General features: G+C 43.2%; 1 protein-coding gene across 2 annotated transcripts in view; it reads right to left on the reverse strand.

The window, feature by feature from the left end:
* Positions 1 to 21,336, reverse strand: part of LOC115157224 (epidermal growth factor receptor) — an 85,786-nt gene that overhangs the window by 25,876 nt on the left and 38,574 nt on the right. For both annotated transcript variants that reach the window (XM_029705295.1, XM_029705296.1), the window contains 14 exons: positions 18,232 to 18,383; positions 16,111 to 16,297; positions 14,765 to 14,896; positions 14,443 to 14,511; positions 13,550 to 13,668; positions 12,183 to 12,324; positions 7,918 to 8,034; positions 7,452 to 7,578; positions 7,256 to 7,329; positions 7,085 to 7,172; positions 6,736 to 6,935; positions 5,714 to 5,846; positions 3,803 to 3,893; positions 1,959 to 2,116 (listed from right to left, as the gene is read on the reverse strand). In XM_029705295.1, coding sequence (XP_029561155.1) covers positions 1,959 to 2,116; positions 3,803 to 3,893; positions 5,714 to 5,846; positions 6,736 to 6,935; positions 7,085 to 7,172; positions 7,256 to 7,329; positions 7,452 to 7,578; positions 7,918 to 8,034; positions 12,183 to 12,324; positions 13,550 to 13,668; positions 14,443 to 14,511; positions 14,765 to 14,896; positions 16,111 to 16,297; positions 18,232 to 18,383 — 1,789 coding nt within the window. The remainder of the gene's footprint in view (positions 1 to 1,958; positions 2,117 to 3,802; positions 3,894 to 5,713; positions 5,847 to 6,735; positions 6,936 to 7,084; positions 7,173 to 7,255; positions 7,330 to 7,451; positions 7,579 to 7,917; positions 8,035 to 12,182; positions 12,325 to 13,549; positions 13,669 to 14,442; positions 14,512 to 14,764; positions 14,897 to 16,110; positions 16,298 to 18,231; positions 18,384 to 21,336) is intronic.

Here is a 21,336-nt window from a genome sequence, read left to right on the forward strand (position 1 = left end):
TGATGGTGTTGATGTGAGCCATGACCAGCCTTTCAAAGCACTTCATGGCTACAGACGAGAGTGCTACGGGTCGGTAGTCATTTAGGCAGGTTACCATAGTGTTCTTGGGCACAGGCACTATGGTGATCTGCTTAAAACATGTTGGTATTACAGACTCGGACAGGGAGAGGTTGAAAATGTCAGTGAAGACACTTGCCAGTTGGTCTGCGCATGCTCGCAGTACACGTCCTGGTAATCCGTCTGGCCCTGCGGCCTTGTGAATGTTGACCTGTTTAAAGGTCTTACTCACATCGGCTTGTGGAGAGCGTGATCACACAGTCTTCCGGAACAGCTGGTGCTCTCATGCATGTTTCAGTGTTACTTGCCTCGAAGCGAGCATAGAAGTAGTTTAGCTGTCACTGGGCAGCTCTCGGCTGTGCTTCCCCTTGTAGTCTGTAATGGTTTGCAAGCCCTGCCACATCTGACGAGCGTCAGAGCCGGTGTAGTACGATTTGAATCTTGGTCCTGTATTGATGGTTTGTCGGAGGGCATAGCGGAATTTCTTATAAGCTTCTGGGTTAGAGTCCCGCTCCTTGAAAGCGGCAGCTCTAGCCTTTAGCTCAGTGCGGATGCTGCCTGTAATCCATGACATCTGGTTGGGGTATGTACGTATGGTCACTGTGGGGACGACGTCATCGATGCACTTATTGATAAAGCCAATGACTAATGTTGTGTACTCCTCAATGCCATCGGAGGAATCCCGGAACATATTTCAGTCTGGTCTAGTAAAACAGTCCTGTAGCTTAGCATCTGCTTCATCTGACCACTTTTTTATTGATCTAGTCACTGGTGCTTCCTGCTTTAATTTGAGCTTTTAAGCAGGAATCATGAAGATAGAATTATGGTCAGATTTGCCAAATGGACGGCGAGGGAGAGCTTTTTATGCGTCTCTGTGTGTGGAGTAAAGGTGGTCCAGGGTTTTTTTCCCTCTAGTTACACATTTAACATGCTGATGGAAATTTGGTGAAAAGTAATTATGTTCCCTGCATTAAAGTCCCCTGCAACTAGGAGTGCAGGGGACTTTAAGTCCAGACTCGGACAGGGAGAGGTTGAAAACACTCTGGGTGAGCGTTTTCTTGTTTGCTTATGGCGGAATACAGCTCATTCAATGCTGTCTTAGTGCCAGCCTCAGTCTGTGGTGGTATGTAAACAGCTACGAAGAATACAGATTAAAACTCTCTCAGTAGGTAGTGTGGTCTACAGCTTATCATGAGATACTCTACCTAAGGCGAGCAATAGCTCAAGACTCCCTTAGATATCGTGCACCAGCTGTTATTTACAAAAATACATAGTCCGCCGCCCCTTGTCTTACCAGACGCTGCTGTTCTATCCTGACGGTACAGCGTATAACCAGCAAGCTGAATGTTGATATTGTCACCGTTCAGCCACGACTCCGTGAAGCATTAGATGTTACAGTAGCTTGATGTTACAGTAGTTTAATCTTCCGCATATCTTGTTGATTTTATTCTCCAAGGATTGCACGTTTTCTAGCAGAATGGAAGGAAGTGGAGGCTTATTCGATCGCCTACGAATTCTCAGAAGGCAGCCCGCCCTTCGGCCCCTCTTTCTCCGCCTCCTCTTCACGCAGATCACGGGAATCGGGGCTTGTTCCCGAGGAAGCAGTATATCCTTCGTGTCGGGCTCGTCAGAGTATTGAAAGGGAAAAAAAGGATTCTGCTAGTCCATGGTGAGTAATCACAGTCCTGATGTCTAGAAGTTATTTTTGGTCATAAGAGACGGTAGCGGCAACATTATGTACAAAATAAGTAAAAAAATAAGTTACAAACAATGCAAATAAACAAACAAACAAAAACAATCGGATGGGGGCACGTAAAACCTCTGCCTTCTTCTCCGGCGCCATTTGTGTATTTGTGAATTTTTCATGTATTTATGCAGTTGTGACAGATGCCCTTACTTACCCCTCGGTACAGTTCTGGTGGCACAGCTGGCACACCTTCATCTTATCTGCATATTTCCAGATGAAGGTGTTCTTGCCCCCAGCCACCCCTCTAGGGCACCACGGGACACAGTTGTCTCCATCTTTGAAGTTGGCACACCGGGTACACTGCTCATGGCCCTGAAAGAGAGGAGGACAATGTATTACATACACATCTAAAGAAACATTCTAAGGAAACAGCCCTACTGTGCTGAGACGTAGAATAATTAACTGACACAACCACACAAGCAGTGTAGCCAGTGTGCAAACTTCAAAAATGGCGACAGCTGTGTCCCGGGGTGCTCACATGGGTAAGCAAATGACTCTGCAATAGAATGCCAGAGAAATACATTGTGCCTATTGTTCTGGGACATAGCATGGAGAGAGACACATACTGCTACATATTATATTATAGGGCGAGAGACATCCCACTGGGCAAAAACTGGTTGAATCAACGTTGTTTCCACCTCATTTCAACAACACAGTTCTGTGTGATGATGTTGAATCAACATGGAAAACTGATTGGATTTGCAAAAAGTCATTAACGTAAGGGAATAAAAAAAACTAAATCCAATGACATGTTGACATTTTTTGTTCATGTTGATTTCCCGTTAGTTAACAACTCAACCAAATGTAAATCAAAACTAGACGTTGAAAAGACATTGTGCACAGGGGGATACTACTTCATAGTATATTATAGAGACACATACTGCGACATAGTATATTATAGAGACACATACTGAGACATAGTATATTATAGTGACACATACTACTACATAGTACACTACAGTTCAGAAGTTTGGGGTCACTTAGAAATGGCCTCAAGTCCTCAACTGGCAGCTTCATTAAATAGTACCCACAAAACACCAGTCTCAACGTCAACAGTGAAGAGGTGACTCCAGGATGCTGGCCTTCTAGGCAGAGTTCCTCTGTCCAGTATGTGTTCTTTTGCCCATCTTAATATTTTATTTTTATTGGCCAGTCTGAGATATGGCTTTTTCTTTGCAACTCTGCCTAAAAGGCCAGCCTCCCGGAGTCGCCTCTTCCCAGTTGACGTTGAGACTGGTGTTTTGCAGGTACTATTTAATGAAGCTGCCTGTTAAGGACTTGTGAGGCGTCTGTTTCTCAAACTAGACACTCTAATGTACTTGTCCTCTTGCTCAGTTGTGCACCGGGGCCTCCCACTCCTCTTTCTATTCTGGTTAGAGCCAGTTTGCGTTGTTCTGTGAAGGGAGTAGTACACAGCGTTGTACGAGATCTTCAGTTTCTTGGCAATTTCTCGCATGGAATAGTCTTCATTTCTCAGAACAAGAATAGACTGACGAGTTTCAGACGAAAGTACTTTGTTTCTGGCTATTTTGAGCCTGTAATCAAACCCACAAATGCTGATGCTCCAGATACTCAACTAGTCTAAAGAAGGCCAGTTTTATTGCTTCTTTAATCAGCACAATCGTTTTCAGCTGTGCTAACATAATTGCAAAAGGGTTTTCTAATGATCAATTAGCCTTTTAAAATTATAAACTTGGATTAGCTAACACAACGTGCCATTGGAACACAGGAGTGATGGTTGCTGATAATGGGCCTCTGTACGCCTATGTAGATATTCCATACAAAATCTGCCGTTTCCAGCTACAACAGTAATTTACAACATTAACAATGTCTACACTGTATTTCTGATCAATTTGATGTTATTTTAATGGTCAAAAAATGTGCTTTTCTTTCAAAAACAAGGACATTTCTTTGTGACCCCAAACCTTTGAACGGTAGTGTATATTATATAGACATATATGCTACGTCCTAAGTACAGTATGTAAGAGACACACATACTGGTCCAGAGCATGTTTGGGTCCCGTTGAGGAACTGACACTCAAGGTGACACTCCACACACGTCTTATTCACTTCAGTCTCACGTGGCTCCCTGCAACAATTAGGACACATGTTAGCATGAAGCATATTTCCACTAGTCTGGTCCCATATCTGTTTGTGCCATCTTGCCAACTCCTCTAGTCATTGTCCCATAGGAGTTGGTAAGATAGGGACCAGGCTATATTTCTATTGGTTGAACATTTCATTTCAGATGGTTGCATTTGCAGTGAAATACTTGATCCCGTTCCTCATAGCAGTAGTTAAATTGTAAGCAAGGTTGATGCTCAATGTTTGACAGAGGAGGACTCCCAAAGTTAAAACAGCTGAGTTAAATGATTCTATTCCAGCTGAGAGAACTTTCTTCTCATGAATTGAGCTCATTACCAAAAGTTAACAATTCTACTGTATAGTAACTGTCTTACTACCTTAGATATACTCCATCTGTTTTTACTGTTAAATTCCATGCAACATCGTTTCTTGCAAAATACACGTTTTTCTTTGCCAAGTGTACAACAAGTTACTTTCACTCTTCTTCCCCGCTTCAGCTACAGAATCAGGTTCCAATGGCTCCTCTCTCACCCCTCCAGTAGGTTACAATGGCTCCTCTCTCACCCCTCCAGTAGGTTACAATGGCTCCTCTCTCACCCCTCCAGTAGGTTACAATGGCTCCTCTCTCACCCCTCCAGTAGGTTACAATGGCTCCTCTCTCACCCCTCCAGTAGGTTACAATGGCTCCTCTCTCACCCCTCCAGTAGGTTACAATGGCTCCTCTCTCACCCCTCCAGTAGGTTACAATGGCTCCTCTCTCACCCCTCCAGTAGGTTACAATGGCTCCTCTCTAACCCCTCCAGTAGGTTACAATGGCTCCTCTCTCACCCCTCCAGTAGGTTACAATGGCTCCTCTCTCACCCCTCCAGTAGGTTACAATGGCTCCTCTCTCACCCCTCCAGTAGGTTACAATGGCTCCTCTCTCACCCCTCCAGTAGGTTACAATGGCTCCTCTCTAACCCCTCCAGTAGGTTACAATGGCTCCTCTCTCACCCCTCCAGTAGGTTACAATGGCTCCTCTCTCACCCCTCCAGTAGGTTACAATGGCTCCTCTCTCACCCCTCCAGTAGGTTACAATGGGGAACAGAAAGGGGCTCCTCTCACCCCTCCAGTAGGTTACAATGGGGAACAGAAAGGGGCTCCTCTCACCCCCCCAGTAGGTTACAATGGGGAACAGAAAGGGGCTCCTCTCACCCCTCCAGTAGGTTACAATGGGGAACAGAAAGGGGCTCCTCTCACCCCTCCAGTAGGTTACAATGGGGAACAGAAAGGGGCTCCTCTCACCCCTCCAGTAGGTTACAATGGGGAACAGAAAGGGGCTCCTCTCACCCCTCCAGTAGGTTACAATGGGGAACAGAAAGGGGCTCCTCTCACCCCTCCAGTAGGTTACAATGGGGAACAGAAAGGGGCTCCTCTCACCCCTCCAGTAGGTTACAATGGGGAACAGAAAGGGGCTCCTCTCACCCCTCCAGTAGGTTACAATGGGGAACAGAAAGGGGCTCCTCTCACCCCTTCAGTAGGTTACAATGGGGAACAGAAAGGGGCTCCTCTCACCCCTCCAGTAGGTTACAATGGGGAACAGAAAGGGGCTCCTCTCACCCCTCCAGTAGGTTACAATGGGGAACAGAAAGGGGCTCCTCTCACCCCTCCAGTAGGTTACAATGGGGAACAGAAAGGGGCTCCTCTCACCCCTCCAGTAGGTTACAATGGGGAACAGAAAGGGGCTCCTCTCACCCCTCCAGTAGGTTACAATGGGGAACAGAAAGGGGCTCCTCTCACCCCTCCAGTAGGTTACAATGGGGAACAGAAAGGGGCTCCTCTCACCCCTCCAGTATGTTGCAGGAGTCGACACAGCTTCCTGCTCGGCTGTAGTCCTGACAGGCGAAACACATGGTGGGTCCAGGGCCCCAGCAGCCATCTCTGGTACACATCCTGTCACACGTGTTGTTCTGCATCCCTGCAAACACACATACAGACGACACATACTATAGATAGGCCCAAAAAATTGTCAAAGACTCCAGTCATCCAAGTCATAGACTGTTCTCTTCTACCGCACGTCAAGTGGTACCGGAGTGCCAAGTCTAGGTCCAAAAGGCTCCTTAACAGCTTCTACCCCCAAGCCACAAAACTGCTGAACAATTCATTAAATGGCCACCTGGACTATTTACATTGACCCCCCCCCCCCCCTTTGATTTTACACTGCTGCTACTCGATGTTTATTATCTACAGTATGCATAGTCACTTTCTCTACCTACCTCAACTAACCTGTACCCCAGCACATTGACTCGGTACCGGTACCCCCTGTATATAGCCTCGCTATTGTTATTTTATTGGGCTACTTTTATTTTTTTAAATTACTTTATTTAGTAAATGTTTTCTTAACTCTATTTCTTGAACTGCAATGTTGGTGAAGGGCTTGTAAGTAAGCATTTCACCTGTTGTATTCGCCGCACGTGACAAATCAAATTTGATATCAATACAAAATAATTGTTTTTACCCTTTTCTCTTTTCACACAACCCCGCACAAGCAACCGGCTAGCGTTCATTTCCTTTCTCCCACAATAACACTCCATCATCATTGCATTCTGTATCTATCACAGTTTTATGACCACAACAATAGAGGGTAAATATTATCTCGGAGCCACTCATATCCCAGTGTAACCTTTCGTTTAGTAAGCACTGAACATGTTATCGCTAATTTGTCTTGGGCTTGAGCTGATATTATGGTGTTGACTCCTGGTGTTTGTTGTGTATCTCCTGTTTGTTAGTGTTCCCTTTTTTTCTGTTATGTGACCACAAAAATCTATAAAAATGTTAATCATAAAAAAAATGACTGAATGATTTACCGCAGTCGGCTCCGTCGGCGTTGTTCTCCAGCCGGGCGGTCTGAGTGTCAGATTTGAACAACTGCTTCCAGTGGTGATTCTTGGTGTAGCAGAGGTTGGGGTTTTTTGCAATGACCACGTCTCCGTCACTGATCTCCTTCAGGTTACGCAGCCCCAGGTGGGTGATGGTTAACTGGGTTATGGCCAAGCTCAACAGAACACTGAGAACAGAGAGAGGGGAGGGGAAATGGGGGGAGAGAGAGAGAGGAGTTAAAGGGATATTGAATGAGTCACATCCTCTCATTCACTGTCAATGGCACCCTGTAGTAGAAGCTGAGGTTTAGAGAGAGGCCAGGGACAGTAATCTTACCGCTTGGTCCGTCCACGGATGATCTCTAGGTTCTCAAATGGACTGAGGGACGTCATGTTCTCAGGCCAGTTCTGAATCAGCAAGTACCCTGGAAGATGAATAGATTTTTTTTGTAATAATCGTGAAAAGTGCACTTTTGTCTGATTTGAACTGCCATGGCTCTATTCTTACCGGTAATTTCTCTGACCGTCTTGAAAACTTCTAGCTTGGCCGGATCCATCTTAGGTGCTTTGGTGAACGTGTCCCTGTGAATAGCAATAACAACTGTGGCATGAATCTGTCGTACTCGTGAATTGCACAATACAAAGGTTATAAATGATCTGATGTTTCTACAATTTCAAAAAACCTTAATGCGCTCACTACTTACCCATGGATAGATGTGTAGATAATAGCAATGTTCCCATTGATTTTGGTACAGTTTTTAAATGTGTCAATGTTGGTGGCATTAATTGACAGAATATTGGCAAGTTTCCCCATTCCAAGTCCATTGCAAACTGTGAAAATTAGTAACATATTAATAAAAACAAACGTGGCTACTAATTTCTTGCCAAACAGAAAAGTTAGTTTGAGAAATCACAAGCCCCAAAAAACGGAAGACTAGTGCAGTACATCAGGTTAAAATACATTTTTATTCAATAAGTAAAATTCAAAAATCGGAAAATCCTCTATTGGAAATAAAATGGTATTGAACACAACCGTGCAGTGCATCTTTGGGGAATAACACTGGGGTGAACTTTACATGTTACAGAGAGGCACATTCATGCAGTATCATCGTGAACGCTACAGTCCCTGCCATCAGAATGTATAGTAGGAGTTGTAGCAGTATCAACTACCTTTGGGGCACAGTCCATCACACTTCTTGCACTTCCTGACCCCTCCCTCGTCCACCTCGTATGTGTCACCACTGCACGTCCGAACGCACGCTCCATGGTCCGTCACCACATAGTTATCTGAGGGGAAAAAAACATCCAATATGATTATATTCTAAGAGTACACAATCGGCACTCATTAATCATTTACATATGGTTCTAAAATCAAGTCAAATTAAAAACTATTAAAAAAAATCTACCAAGAGGATGTTTTCTTCAAAGGAATAAAACTAAGAGTATATATAATAAACCTATATAATGCAATACTGCAGGACAGTATTGTATGCATGCCAGAGTTTGAGTGCTGATTCTAACAGAAAGTGGATGCTGCTGCATTAGCACACACTAAAACTACATCATTCTCTTTCCTCGCTTATGCAGTTTATGATCAAACTCAGTCTGACTGACACTAACACCAGGCTAGAGGGACCATGTGGCCCCTTGTTCAAAATACCAGATCTGAACGTTTCACATCACTGAGACTCATACAGTACCAGTCAAAAGTTTGGACACACCTACTCATTCAAGGGTTTTTCTTTATTTTTACTATTTTCTACATTGTATAATAATAGTGAGGAAAACAAATGAAAATATATTTTAGTTTTTAGATTCTTAAAAAGTAGCCACCCATTGCCATGATGACAGCTTTGCACACTCTTGGCATTCTCTCAACCAGCTTCACCTGGACTGCTTTTCCAACAGTCTTGAAGGAGTTCCCACATATGCTGAGCACTTGTTGGCTGCTTTTCCTTCACTCTGCAGTCCAACTCATCCCAAACCATCTCAATTGGGTTGAGGTTGTGTGATTGTGGAGGCCAGGTCATCTGATGCAGCACTCCATCACTCTCCTTCTTGGTCAAATAGCCCTTACACAGCCTGGAGGTATGTTGGGTCATTTTCCTGTTGAAAAACAAATGATAGTCCCACTAAGCGCAAACCAGATAGGATGGCGTATCGCTGCAGAATGCTGTGGTAGCCATGCTGGTCAAGTGTGCCTTGAATTCTAAATAAATAATTGACAGTGTCACCAGCAAAGCACCCCCACACCATCACACATCCCCCTCCATGCTTCACGGTGGGAACCACACATGCGGAGATCATCCGTTCACCTACTCTGCATCTCACAAAGACACAGCGGTTGGAACCTAAAATCTCTAATTTGGACTCACCAGACCAAAGGACAGATTTCCACCGGTCTAATGTCCATTGCTCGTGTTTCTTGGCCCAAGCAAGTCTATTTTTCTTATTGGTGTCCTTTTAGCAGTGGTTTCTTTGCAGCAATTCAACCATGAATGCCTGATTAACGCAGTCTCCTCTGAACAATTGATGTTGAGATGTCTGTTACTTGAACTTTGAAGCATTTATTTGGCATGCAATTTCTGAGGCTGGTAACTGTAATGAATTCTGGGTCTTCCTTTCCTGTGGGGTTCTCATGAGAGCCAGATTCATCATAGCGCTTGATGGTTTTTGCCAGTGTTGTAAAGTACTTAAATAAAAATACTTTAAAGTACTACTTTAATAGTTTTTTGGGGTATCTGTACTATTTATATTTTGACTACTTTTACTTCATTACATTCCTAAAGAAAATGATGTACTTTTTACTCCATACATTTTCCCTGGCAACCAAAAGTACTTGTTACATTTTGAATGCTTAGCAGGACAGAAAATGGTCCAATTGCCACACTTATCAAGAGAAAATCCCTGGTCATCCCTACTGCCTCTGATCTGGGTTTTTCAGAAGCCATTTTGCTACAACTATGGAAGTATGCTTGGGGTCATTGTCCATTTGGAAGACCCATGTGACCAAGCTTTAACTTCCTGACTGATGTCTTGAGATGTTGCTTCAATATATCCACATAATTTTCTTTCCTCATGATGCCAAACAGTTCTATTTTTGTTTCATCAGACCAGAGGACATTTCTCCAAAAAGTACGATCTTTGTCCCCATGTGCAGTTGCAAACCGTAGTCTGGCTTTTTTATGGCGGTTTTGGAGCAGTGGCTTTTTCCTTGCTTAGCGGCCTTTCAGGTTATGTTGATATAGGACTCATTTTACTGTGGATATATTTTTGTACCTGTTTCCTCCAGCATCTTCACAAGGTCCTTTGCTGTTGTTCTGGGATTGATTTGCACTTTTCGCACCAAAGTACGTTCATCTTTAGGAGACAGAACACGTCTCCTTCCTGAGCGTATGATGGCTGCGTGGTCCCATGGTGTTTATACTTGCGTACTATTGTTTGTGCAGATGAACGTGGTACCTTCAGGTGTTTGGAAATTGCTCCCAAGGATGAACCAGACTTGTGGAGGTCTACAAAAAAAAATTCTGAGGTCTTTGCTGATTTCTTTTGATTTTCCCATGATGTCAAGCAAGGAGGCACTGAGTTTGAAGGTAGGTCTTGAAATACATCCACAGGTACACCTCCAATTGACTCAAATGATGATCCACAGGTTCACCTCCAATTGACTCAAAAGCTTCTAAAGCCATGACATCATTTTCTGGAATTTTCCAAGCTGTTTAAAGGCACAGTCAACTTAGTGTATGTAAACTTCTGACCCACTGGAATTGTGATACAGTGAATTATAATTAGAACCTCTCTCAGATTTGTAATTGTGTTGCATTTTGGGTTTTTATGCTTTATAATACCATAAAGAGGAGTGGAGCCAGTTGATAGACACAAGATAATTGAGAGGAGAATGGAGACTGAAGAAGAAGAAGACATTGTGATACAGTGAATTATAAGTGAAATAATCTGTCTGTAAACAATTGTTGGAAAAAATACGTATGTCATGCACAAAGTAGATGTCCTAACTGACTTGCCAAAACTATAGTTTGTTAACAAGAAATTTGTGGAGTGGTTGAAACACTTAGGTTGGAGTCATTAAAACTAGTTTATGTAAACTACCGACTTCAACTGTAAGTATATTTTAGCAACTACATTTACTTTTGATACTTAAGTATATTTAAAACCAAATACTTTTAGACTTTTACTCAAGTAGTATTTTACTGGGTGACTTTCACTTTTACTTGAGTCATTTTCTATGCAGGTATCTTTACTTTTACTCAAGTATGAGAATTGAGTACTTTTTCCACCACTGTTTTTTTGCGACTGCACTTGAAGAAACGTTCAAAGTTCTCGAAATTTTCCAGATTGACTGACCTTCATTTCTTAAAGTAATGATGGTCTGTCATTTTTCTTTGCTTATTTGAGCTGTCCTTGCCATAATATGGACTTTTACCAAATAGGGCTATCTTCTGTATACCACCCCTACCTTGTCACAACACAACTGATTGCCTCAAATGCATTAAGGACAGAAATTCCACAAATTAACTTTTAAATAAGGCACACCTGTTAATTGAAATGGATTCATGAAGCTGGTTGAGAGAATGCCAAGAGTGTGCAAAGCTGTCATCAAGGCAAAGGGTAGATACTTTGAAGAATCGCAAATATAAAATATATTTTGATTTGTTTAACACTTTTTTTGGTTACTACATGATTCTAAATGTGTTATTTCATAGTTTTGATGTCATCACTATTATTCTACAATGTAGAAAATAGTACAAATAAAGAAAAACCCTTGAATGAGTAGGTGTGTCCAAACTTTTGACTGGTTCTGTATGTGTTGTCTGTAGACTCGGTTGAAGCCCCCTCTGTGTACAAAGTTTATAAAGCAGGGCTTCCCAGTCCTGGTCCTGGAGGGCCAAAACACTTCTGGTTTTTGTTTCTACCAGGTAGTTAATTGCACTCATTGGGTAACTCAAGTTGAAGACATACCGGGGTACTGTGGGCTGCCATTAGTAACTAAATGATGATCCGTATAACTTATTTTGTGTGTAATTTTAAAGTTCAAGGACATACATCTGGTGTATTAGAAGCACTTATTGGTACCATGATTGTCTTCTAATATTTTATTTATTTACACGAAGATTGACCACAAAGATTGACAATTTCCCATTCATTATAATGGGGGATCCTGTTTTCTGCTAACAATGCCTGCTGTACCACAGTCAGCTTTGAACTTCTGTGGCTTCAATGAGACGGGGAGTCGTTCTCCCCTGGTCCCAGGTCTGAATTAGTCCGTGATTAGGAGAGGATGAAAACCAGAAGTGTTTCGGCCCTCCAGCACCAGGATGGGGCAGCCATGTTCTAAACAATCCTTATATCATTTATACTATACTGTAGCCTCATAGGAGGTAATGGGGGGACATGGAGGGCCATGGGGGTTTTCTTACGAGGACAAGTCTTGACGCAGGTGGCCCCGAAGTTGTACTTCCCGTCTGGGTTGTTGACCAATTGGTGAAGGTTGCGGTCGTAGAGCAGGAGGCGGGGACACGAGTCTTTACACATCCCATCATCCTGAAAGTCACGGCAAGCCTACGACATCAAAGAGGGTTGTGTTTATTAGGCACCAAACGGAAGAAAACAGACTGACACCGGGAAGGACAACCTGAACTTGTCCAATAAGAAATGCTTGTTTTCACTTTCCATTGCAAAATGTTTTAAATGTCCTAATCACAGTGCATGACTTGGACAAATAGGTTTGGGTACTCATTTTGGGTGCCGGTACTGTTTATATTTAGGTGCAGGAGCTCCGCAATACTTTTGAGCTACTATTCTACAAAGAGGAATAGGAGCTCAAACAGTAGAACATTTGAGGTGCCGGTACTCAGCTCCTGTGAGCTCCTGCCCAAGTCAAGTACTGCCTAATCATCAATACGACCCAGCCTTCACTGACAGAGAGCACTAAGACCATATAACAAAGCCATATATACTCAGATGATAACACTGCATTTCTATTTCATGCCTTAGCTTAGCCAGAGAGGAATAGGTGACACTGGCTTAGTTCCCAGCTGGGGACCCAGCCTGATTCTCAAGGCACTGTCAAAAGCAGGGTTTAACCAGTGATAGAATGGGTCACTGGATGCAAGAGCAACACAATGTGGTTTCAATCATAAAGTGAAAAGAAAACACTGTTACGGGTCGGTGTATGGTTGGTCGTGACCAGTAAGTCACAAGGGAGCCTTATAAGAGATAATAATAATGTGTGAAATGCAATGTGGGTCTGTTTCCTCAAACCCTTGACTCTTGAGTGACGACACTGTTATTAGGTTAAGAAATAACTTGAAATAATACATAATAGCTTGTGAGAGATGCCAGTGTCCTCCCTTATGGAGTCACTCATGGCCTCTCTCCCTATAACCTCTGACCCCAGTACAATGTGAAGGTGGCTTCAGTCTCTCTCTTCCTGGTAAAATCACATGACATGGTGAGGTAATAATCCTGACCCCAGTACAGTGTGTGAAGGTGGTGTGTCTGTCAGTCTCTCACCAGATGGTCTAGGTCCAGTACAGTGTGAAGGTGGGTTATAGTTAGGGTTATGTCTAGGTCTGCGTCCAGTACAGTGTGAAGGTGGTTTATGGTTAGCGTCTCTCACCAGACAGTCTGGGTCCAGTACAGTGTGAAGGTGGGTTATGGTTAGGGTCTCTCACCAGACAGTCTGGGTGCAGTACAGTGTGAAGGTGGGTTATGGTTAGCGTCTCTCACCAGACAGTCTGGGTCCAGTACAGTGTGAAGGTGGGTTATGGTTAGGGTCTCTCACCAGACAGTCTGTAGGTCTGGGTCCAGTACAGCCTGCAGCACAGTGTTCGTTGCAGCAGTCGATGGGGGACGGACCCTTACATCTCTTAGAGCACTGCTGGGCACAGTTCAGCTTCGTCACTATAAAGGGATTAGAAATGCCAAATCAAATTTTATTTGTCACATGCTTCGTAAACAACAAGTGTAGACTAACAGTGAAATGCTGAGCTACGGCCCTTCCCAACAATGCAGAAAGAAAGAAAATAGAAAAATAATAGAAAAGTAAAACACGTAATAATACTGTAAAAGTAATAATAAATACACAATGAGAAATGATAACTTGGGTATATACACAAGGTACCAGTCCCGAGTCGATGTGCCGGAGTAAGAGGTAATTGAGATAAATATGTACATATACAGTAACTAGGCAACAGGATAGATAATAAACAGTAGCAGAAGCATTTGTGATTGGTCCAAAAAAATTGTGCAAAAAGGGTCAATGCAGATAGTTGCAGGGTAGCCTAGCGGTTAATAGCGTTAGGGCAGTACCCAAAAGGTTTCTGTTTGAATCCCCGAGCCAACTAGGTCACTCTGGATAAGAGCGCCTGCTGAACAACTCAAACGTAAAATAGTCTGGGTAGGTATTTAATTAATTATTTAACTAAATTATTTTGGGGTTAGAAGCTGTTGGTTCCAGAGTTGGTGCATCGGTACTGCTTGCCGTGCGGTAGCAGAGAGAACAGTCTATGACTTGAGTGGCTGGAGTCTTTGAACAGTTTTCTGGCCTTCCTCTGACACCGCCTGGTATAGAGATCCTGGATGGCAGGGAGCTCAGCCCCAGTGACGTAATGGACCGTATGCACTACACTCTGTAGCGCCTTGCAGTTGTGTATGGTTTAAACTTGAAAGACTTACACGTCTGGCAGTGTTCTGGGCCGGGCGCCCAACAGGAACCATTGAAGCATCCAGGATCACATCTTTTACCTACAAAAACATAGATACAAATAAAAGTTTAGCAAAAGCTTAATGTTTAAGCAAATAAAGTTGGAATATTTGACAGTTGAAAGTGAAACATTACGAAACTGTTGGCCAAACTTGTTGAAGCAGCTTCCTGTTAATAACTTACAACATGAACCAGTCTAGCCTCAAGGGTGTATAAAAACACACAACCTTGAATGGGATTATGGTAGGTACATTTATGTGATGCAATGTTTGTGTTGTAACAGGAGCTCCTTACAGAGCCGATTGTTGCTGGGTTCAGGTAACTGCATGTTGGGTTTGCTGTTACTGTTTACAATGTCCAACCACTGGATGGTCTCCACATTACACAGCTGGTTGTCTGAGAACTTCACTCCTCCTTTCAGGATCTCTGGAAATTGGAGAGAGACTTGTTTATTTTCAGGTGGAAGCTAAATTGGTGTGAATTAATCAATGTAATAAAGCTGTGTAGATGAAATACAACAAACTACTGAATCTTCAGATCCAGATGCAAGCCTAACTTCAACCCTAACCTCAAGCCTAACCTCAGCTTCATGTCCACATCCTGGTTCAACCCTAACCCTAGCTTCAACCCTAACCTCAACTTTGTGACCACATCCTGGTTCAACCCTAAACCTAGCTTCATGTTCACATCCTGGTTCAACCCTAACCCTCAACCCTAACCCTAGCTTCATGTCCACATCCTGGTTCAAGCCTAACTGTAGCCTCAACCCTAACCCTAGCTTCATGTCCATATCCTGGTTCAACCCTAACCCTAGCTTCATGTCCACATCCTGGTTCAAGCCTAACTGTAGCCTCAACCCTAACCCTAGCTTCATGTCCATATCCTGGTTCAACCCTAAACCTAGCTTCATGTCCATATCCTGGTTCAACCCTAAACCTAGCTTCATGTCCATATCCTGGTTCAACACTAACAGTAGCCTTAACCATAACCCTAGCTTCATGTCCACATCCTGGTTCAAGCCTAACTGTAGCCTCAACCCTAACCCTAGCTTCATGTCCATATCCTGGTTCAACCCTAAACCTAGCTTCGTGTCCACATCCTGGTTCAACACTAACAGTAGCCTTAACCATAACCCTAGCTTCGTGTCCGCATCCTGGTTCAACCCTAACCCTCAACCCTAACCCTAGCTTCATGTCCATATCCTGGTTCAACCCTAAACCTAGCTTCGTGTCCGCATCCTGGTTCAACCCTAACCCTCAACCTAGCTTCATGTCCACATCCTGGTTCAACTCTAACCCTCTACTCTAATCCTAGCTTCATGTCCATATCCTGGTTCAACCCTAAACCTAGCTTTGTGTCCACATCCTGGTTCAACCCCAACAGTAGCCTTAACCATAACCCTAGCTTCGTGTCCACATCCGGGTTCAACCCTAACCTTAGCTTTAACCATAACCTTAGCTTTGTGTCCACATCCCGGGTTAACCCTAATCCTCAACCCTAACCCTATTTTATAGTTTATAACTAGGGCTTAGATTTTCCCTGGTTTGCCTCTAGTATGTGAGAAGTCCCACAGTGACTAGTCATTATGAGGCTGGGTATAGACCTGCCTGGACAGAGCATGGACAGGCCTATAGACTGACCTGTGAGGCTGGTCAGAGGCAGCTCAGTGGTGCCTGCTCGCATGGACTTGTTATAGTTCAGCACCACAGCCAGGGCAAAGCCACTGTCATAGAGAGTGTGGCCTCGGATGATGCGCAGGCTGTCCAGGGGAATCCTGTTGGCTGTGTTGAGGGCGATCAGAACGTAGCCACCCACCTCCTGGATGGACTGGAGGCAAACAAGGAAAGGTTTAACTGGACTTCACACGCTATGCCAGGAGTGAACAACTCCACACCTACAGGGTCCAGCTCCAGTCCTGCTGGTTTCGCATCAGCCTGTCTATATCCTCATAGCTAGACAAGGTTCACACAAGGGTACTTCCAGTAACGCACTGATGCTATTCAGCATTATAAACTCAACCTAAGACAATTTCAACTGAAGCAACAAGGCTCTAATGAGGCTTCAAGTGTTTGACAGCTTGCTCGTTTTCAATGACATTGGACCATGTCCGTTAGGGAGGCACGATATATCGGTGACCATATCGGAATTGGACGATATTAGCTAAAACGGCCAACATCGGTATCGGCCCGATGTCTAGTTTAACACCGATGTGCAAAACCGATGTCAATGCTGACGTGCATACCTATATAATGTAGGTACATGACGTAATGACGCCACGGAAAATATAGCGCTACACGTGCAACACAGCATTCCTAAACTAGCCCACAATGTTTGCTGTGTGGATCGAGCAGTCATTTGAAAGAGTAAGAACATTTCAGCGAGACAACTCAAAGGAGAAATCCATTAATGCCAAGATAATGGAATTCATTACCATTGACAATCAACCGTTCTCTGTCGTGGGTGATGACTGGTCAAGCACCGGTACACACTACCAAGTGCGCTATTTTTCAGATGTTGCCCTACCGGAGTTACACAGTAATAGTGTCACTGCTATTCGCTTCATGACTGACATTTGGACCAGCGATATCAGCCCCAATGAGCATGCTGAGTCTGACAGCACAGTGGGTCCACGAGGATTTCCTACTGAGAAAAGTCGTATTGCATGCTCAAGAATGTGCTGGTTCTCATACAGCTGCTGCCATTTCAATGGCATTTGACAACATGTTTGAAACATGAACACACTAGCTAGCTCCATTCAAACAACTGACTCGAGAAATAAGCTCATCAACTGCACCTGCAGCAGATTCGGTGGCATTCTCTCTACTGTGTCACCACCATGCTCGATGCTATGTACAAGGACCGCTACTTCGATGCAGACAAGAAACAGGATTTACGTGAAATGTTACATACACAGCTGGACAAGATGGAAACAGACACAGTGACAGAGTGCACAGAGGAAAAGAAGCCACAGACAGACAGAGCTGAAACTTCACTGCTTGACATGTATGATGACATGTATGATGAAATCCTGGTTGAGAATGAAACGACTGAACAAATGAACAACAAAACAGCACAGCAAGTAAGTGAAAGAAATAGGTTTTGATTATGTTTTACTGGTAATGGGGTCATATGTAAATGACAACAAAATAACTTTTTGGTCAGTGTGTGTATATGTGTGTGGTGTGTGTGTGTGTGTGTGTGTGTGTGTGTGTGTGTGTGTGTGTAACCTTTACTAGGCAAGTCAGCTAAGAACAAATTCTTATTTATAATGACGGCCTACCCCGGCCAAACCAGGACGACGCTGGGCAAATTGTGCAAGGCCCTATGGGACTCCCAATCACGGCCAATGTAATACAGCCTGGATTCGAACCAGGGACTGTAGTGACGCCTCTTGCACTGAGATGCAGTGCCTTAGACCGCTGTGTCCATGTGTGTGTGTTAACTATTTAACTGTACTAGAATGCTTAAAAGGCCGCAAAAATGTTTAATATTGGTTTCGGGGGGGGGTTTTAGCAAGGAAAATATTGGATATCGGTATCAGCCAAAAATGAAATATCGGTGCATCACTAATGTCTGTAGGTTAAAGCAAGCGTGTAAGGTGTTTTAAGCAGCTGTTATGTACATGTTTTTATCCAGTATTGCTTTCTCCAGACAAATGTGTTCCTGACCTGTAGCCTGGTATCTCTTATGGTCATTGTCCATAGGACTTGGCAAGACAGCACAAACAGATCTGGTACCAGGCTAGCATTTCTTTATCTTACCCTGAGGAAAGACAGATCATGGTAGTCCTCCATGTATGTGACCTCCAGGTTCTCAAGGACCACAGTGCAGTTGCTGTAGGTCTTGACCATGTTCAGGTAGTGGTCCTCTTTTGACCCAAGCAGGCTGAACCGGTTAGTGACGCCCTGGCACACTGTGGATGAAGAGTGAGGAGATGATGATCCAGGAAAGTAGACGAGAGCATCAGAGCGTAAACTTGAATTTCACAAGGAACATTTAGAGTTAGTAGGCCCACTCATATAAAAAAAAGTTGATGAGGTGGCCAGAACAAATATGCCCATTGTCAAAATATTGCTGCCTTGATCTACACTGAGTGTACAAAACATTAGGAACATCTGCTCATTCCATGACAGACTGACCAGGTGAATCCAGGTGAAAGTTATGATCCCTTATTGATGTCACTTGTTAAATCCACTTCAAATCAGTGAAGGGGAGAAGACAGGTTAAAGAAGGATTTTTGAGACAATTGTGACATGGATTGTGTATGTGTGCCATTCAGAGGCTAAATGGGAAAGTCAAAATATTGAAGTGCCTATGGTAGTAGGTGCCAGGTGCACCAGTTTGAATGTGTCAAGAACTGAAAATCTGCTGGGTTTTTCACACTCAACAGTTTTCCGTGTGTTTCAAGAATGGTCTACCACCCAAAGGACATCTAGCCAACTTGACAACTGTGGAAAGCATTAGAGTCAACATGGGCCAGCATCCCTGTGGAACGCTTGACACCTTGTAGAGTCCATGCCCTGACAATTTGAGTCTGTTCTGAGGGCAAAAGGGATGCAACTCAATATTAGGAAGGTGTTCCTAATGTTTTGTACACTCAGTGTAGACAGGAAATATCTAAGCTACCAAGCCCACATACATGGATAGTGCTAATCATCATGCAGTCTCTGCTCAAATTCATATTGGCATACCCAACACAAGAAAGGACACCCACTCTGTTTCTCTTTGGCTTCTCTTCATATAGGTATCACAGATGTTTAGTATATTTGTTTGTAAGTGTGCACAGTCATCATTTGGCTCATTCAGATGCATTAAATAGCTGATCTGGATTCAATCTACAACGGGAACTCAATCCCTACAATGCTAGTGCTTACTCATGAGTCGCAGTGAGCTCTGAGCTGGCTGGCTGTATTTATCTTGGCTCAGACTCTTTCCACTGCTATTCAGGCTAGTTAAAACAAACGCATAACGACTCTGCGCCATGTCATCTCTGCAGAAATGTTGGAGTTAATATTCACACACACACACGTTATTCATGGGGTCTATTATCTATTCCACTCATCTCCCTGTCACTAGGAAAAATAATGGCAGCATTAACGTTAAATCGGTCCACGAATACGGCATCTTCTGAAGTTTAGACAGGTTTTCCAGTTAGATAACAAGGATTATTTAAGGAATTCCTGGAAATTAAAGCCGGAGCCATTTTGCATGATAACTCGAATCAACAAACTTCTCAGGATCTTCCAAGTGTTGTTGATGCATGTGGGTATGCAACAACAACTATAAAGCCTTTGAGCGAGCTACTACAACAAACGCCTACGATAAAAGGATTATAATGCTCTAATCCAGGGTTTTCAAACTGGGGTACTGCAGTTGGTCCGCAAATTATTATTATTTATTTTAATAAAAAATTGTGACTTTATGTCAACAATAATTCTTCTAGGAATATCACTAGCTGCAACAGAATAGCATCGTGGATACCATTATGTCTCCGCATCCAGTATGAAGGAAGTTAGAGGTAGTTTCAAAAGCCAATACTAACTAGCGTCAGTGAAGTTTACAGGAACAGTTGGCATGCTAGCTGTTCTGGTTCATCCAACTCTGGGGAAGTAGATAAATGGCTTCATGGCCAAAATCTCGAACTATCCCTTTAATATGGAAGAAATTACAGTCATTGGAGCTAATTACAGGTTTTTTTTTTGTATAGGCGGGATGGAAAAACAGTTTGTGTCAACTTAAACGACCAAAACCAGATAGAGAGCATGCAGAAAGGAACAATATATATTTTTTAATAGGCTTTACAACAGCAACATCTTCTCTACTCCGCCAAGATACCTTTTAGCTTATAGGCTATGTTAGAGTTTACACTTCCTCTTCCAACGAACTGTTGGCAGTTCAAAATAATCTACAAAATCTATTCATTTTAAAATGTTGACTACTTGTACTTGCCATTATCATTCACCTGATAAGACGAGATAAATATGATTTTTTGCTAACATATGATGGGAGGACCTGGTTTTCCTGAGCAGGGGTCCCTGGGCAAGAAAAGTTTGAAAACCCCTGCTCTAATCTACGATTACAAAAACGTGTTTGAATAAGCCAATGCAGTGAGACACTATTGAAGATACAGAAGAAGACAAGAGGATCCTTTACAGAGTAGTAGAAGCTGACTGAGGAGACCTGGAGGAAACAGGTTCAGTCTGTCTGTCCCTTGAGCTGGTCTGACAGGTTGTTGTGACTGACAATGTGATACTGTGAACCAGGGGAACATCACATTTTATTTGTCACATACTTCATAAACAACAGGTGTAGACTAACAGTGAAATGCTTACTTAGAGGTCCTTTTCCAACAATGCAGAATGAAAGATTTAGAAGATGTTTTTCAAATAGAAATTGAGGCACAAATAAATACACAGTGAAAAACGAATAACAATAAAGAGTAAATAAAGAGTACCAATACCGAGTCGATGTGCAGGGGTACGAGGTAACTGAGGTAGTTATGTTTATGTATCACTAGGTAACAGAGGCGGCAGGTAAACCAGACGTCATGCAGATGGTGGTTAGAGCGTCGGGCCAGTAACCGAAAGGTTTCTGGATCGAATCCCCGAGCTGACAAGGTAAAAATCTGTCGTTCTGCCCCTGAATAAGGCAGTTAACATACTGTTCTACGGTGGGCCGTCATTGTAAATAAGAATTTGTTCTTAACTGACTTGCCTGGTTAAATAAAGAAATGTAAAAACAGAATGACGTCTGCATGACGTCTGGTTTCCCAAGCACCATCCATCACACACTAAAGACCACAAAGGGATCGTATAAAGCAGAGTTAAATGTGCGAACACATTCTATTTACTTTGACAATAATAGAG

This window comes from Salmo trutta, chromosome 21 (assembly GCF_901001165.1).
Source record: "Salmo trutta chromosome 21, fSalTru1.1, whole genome shotgun sequence".
Taxonomy (NCBI): Eukaryota; Metazoa; Chordata; class Actinopteri; order Salmoniformes; family Salmonidae; genus Salmo; species Salmo trutta.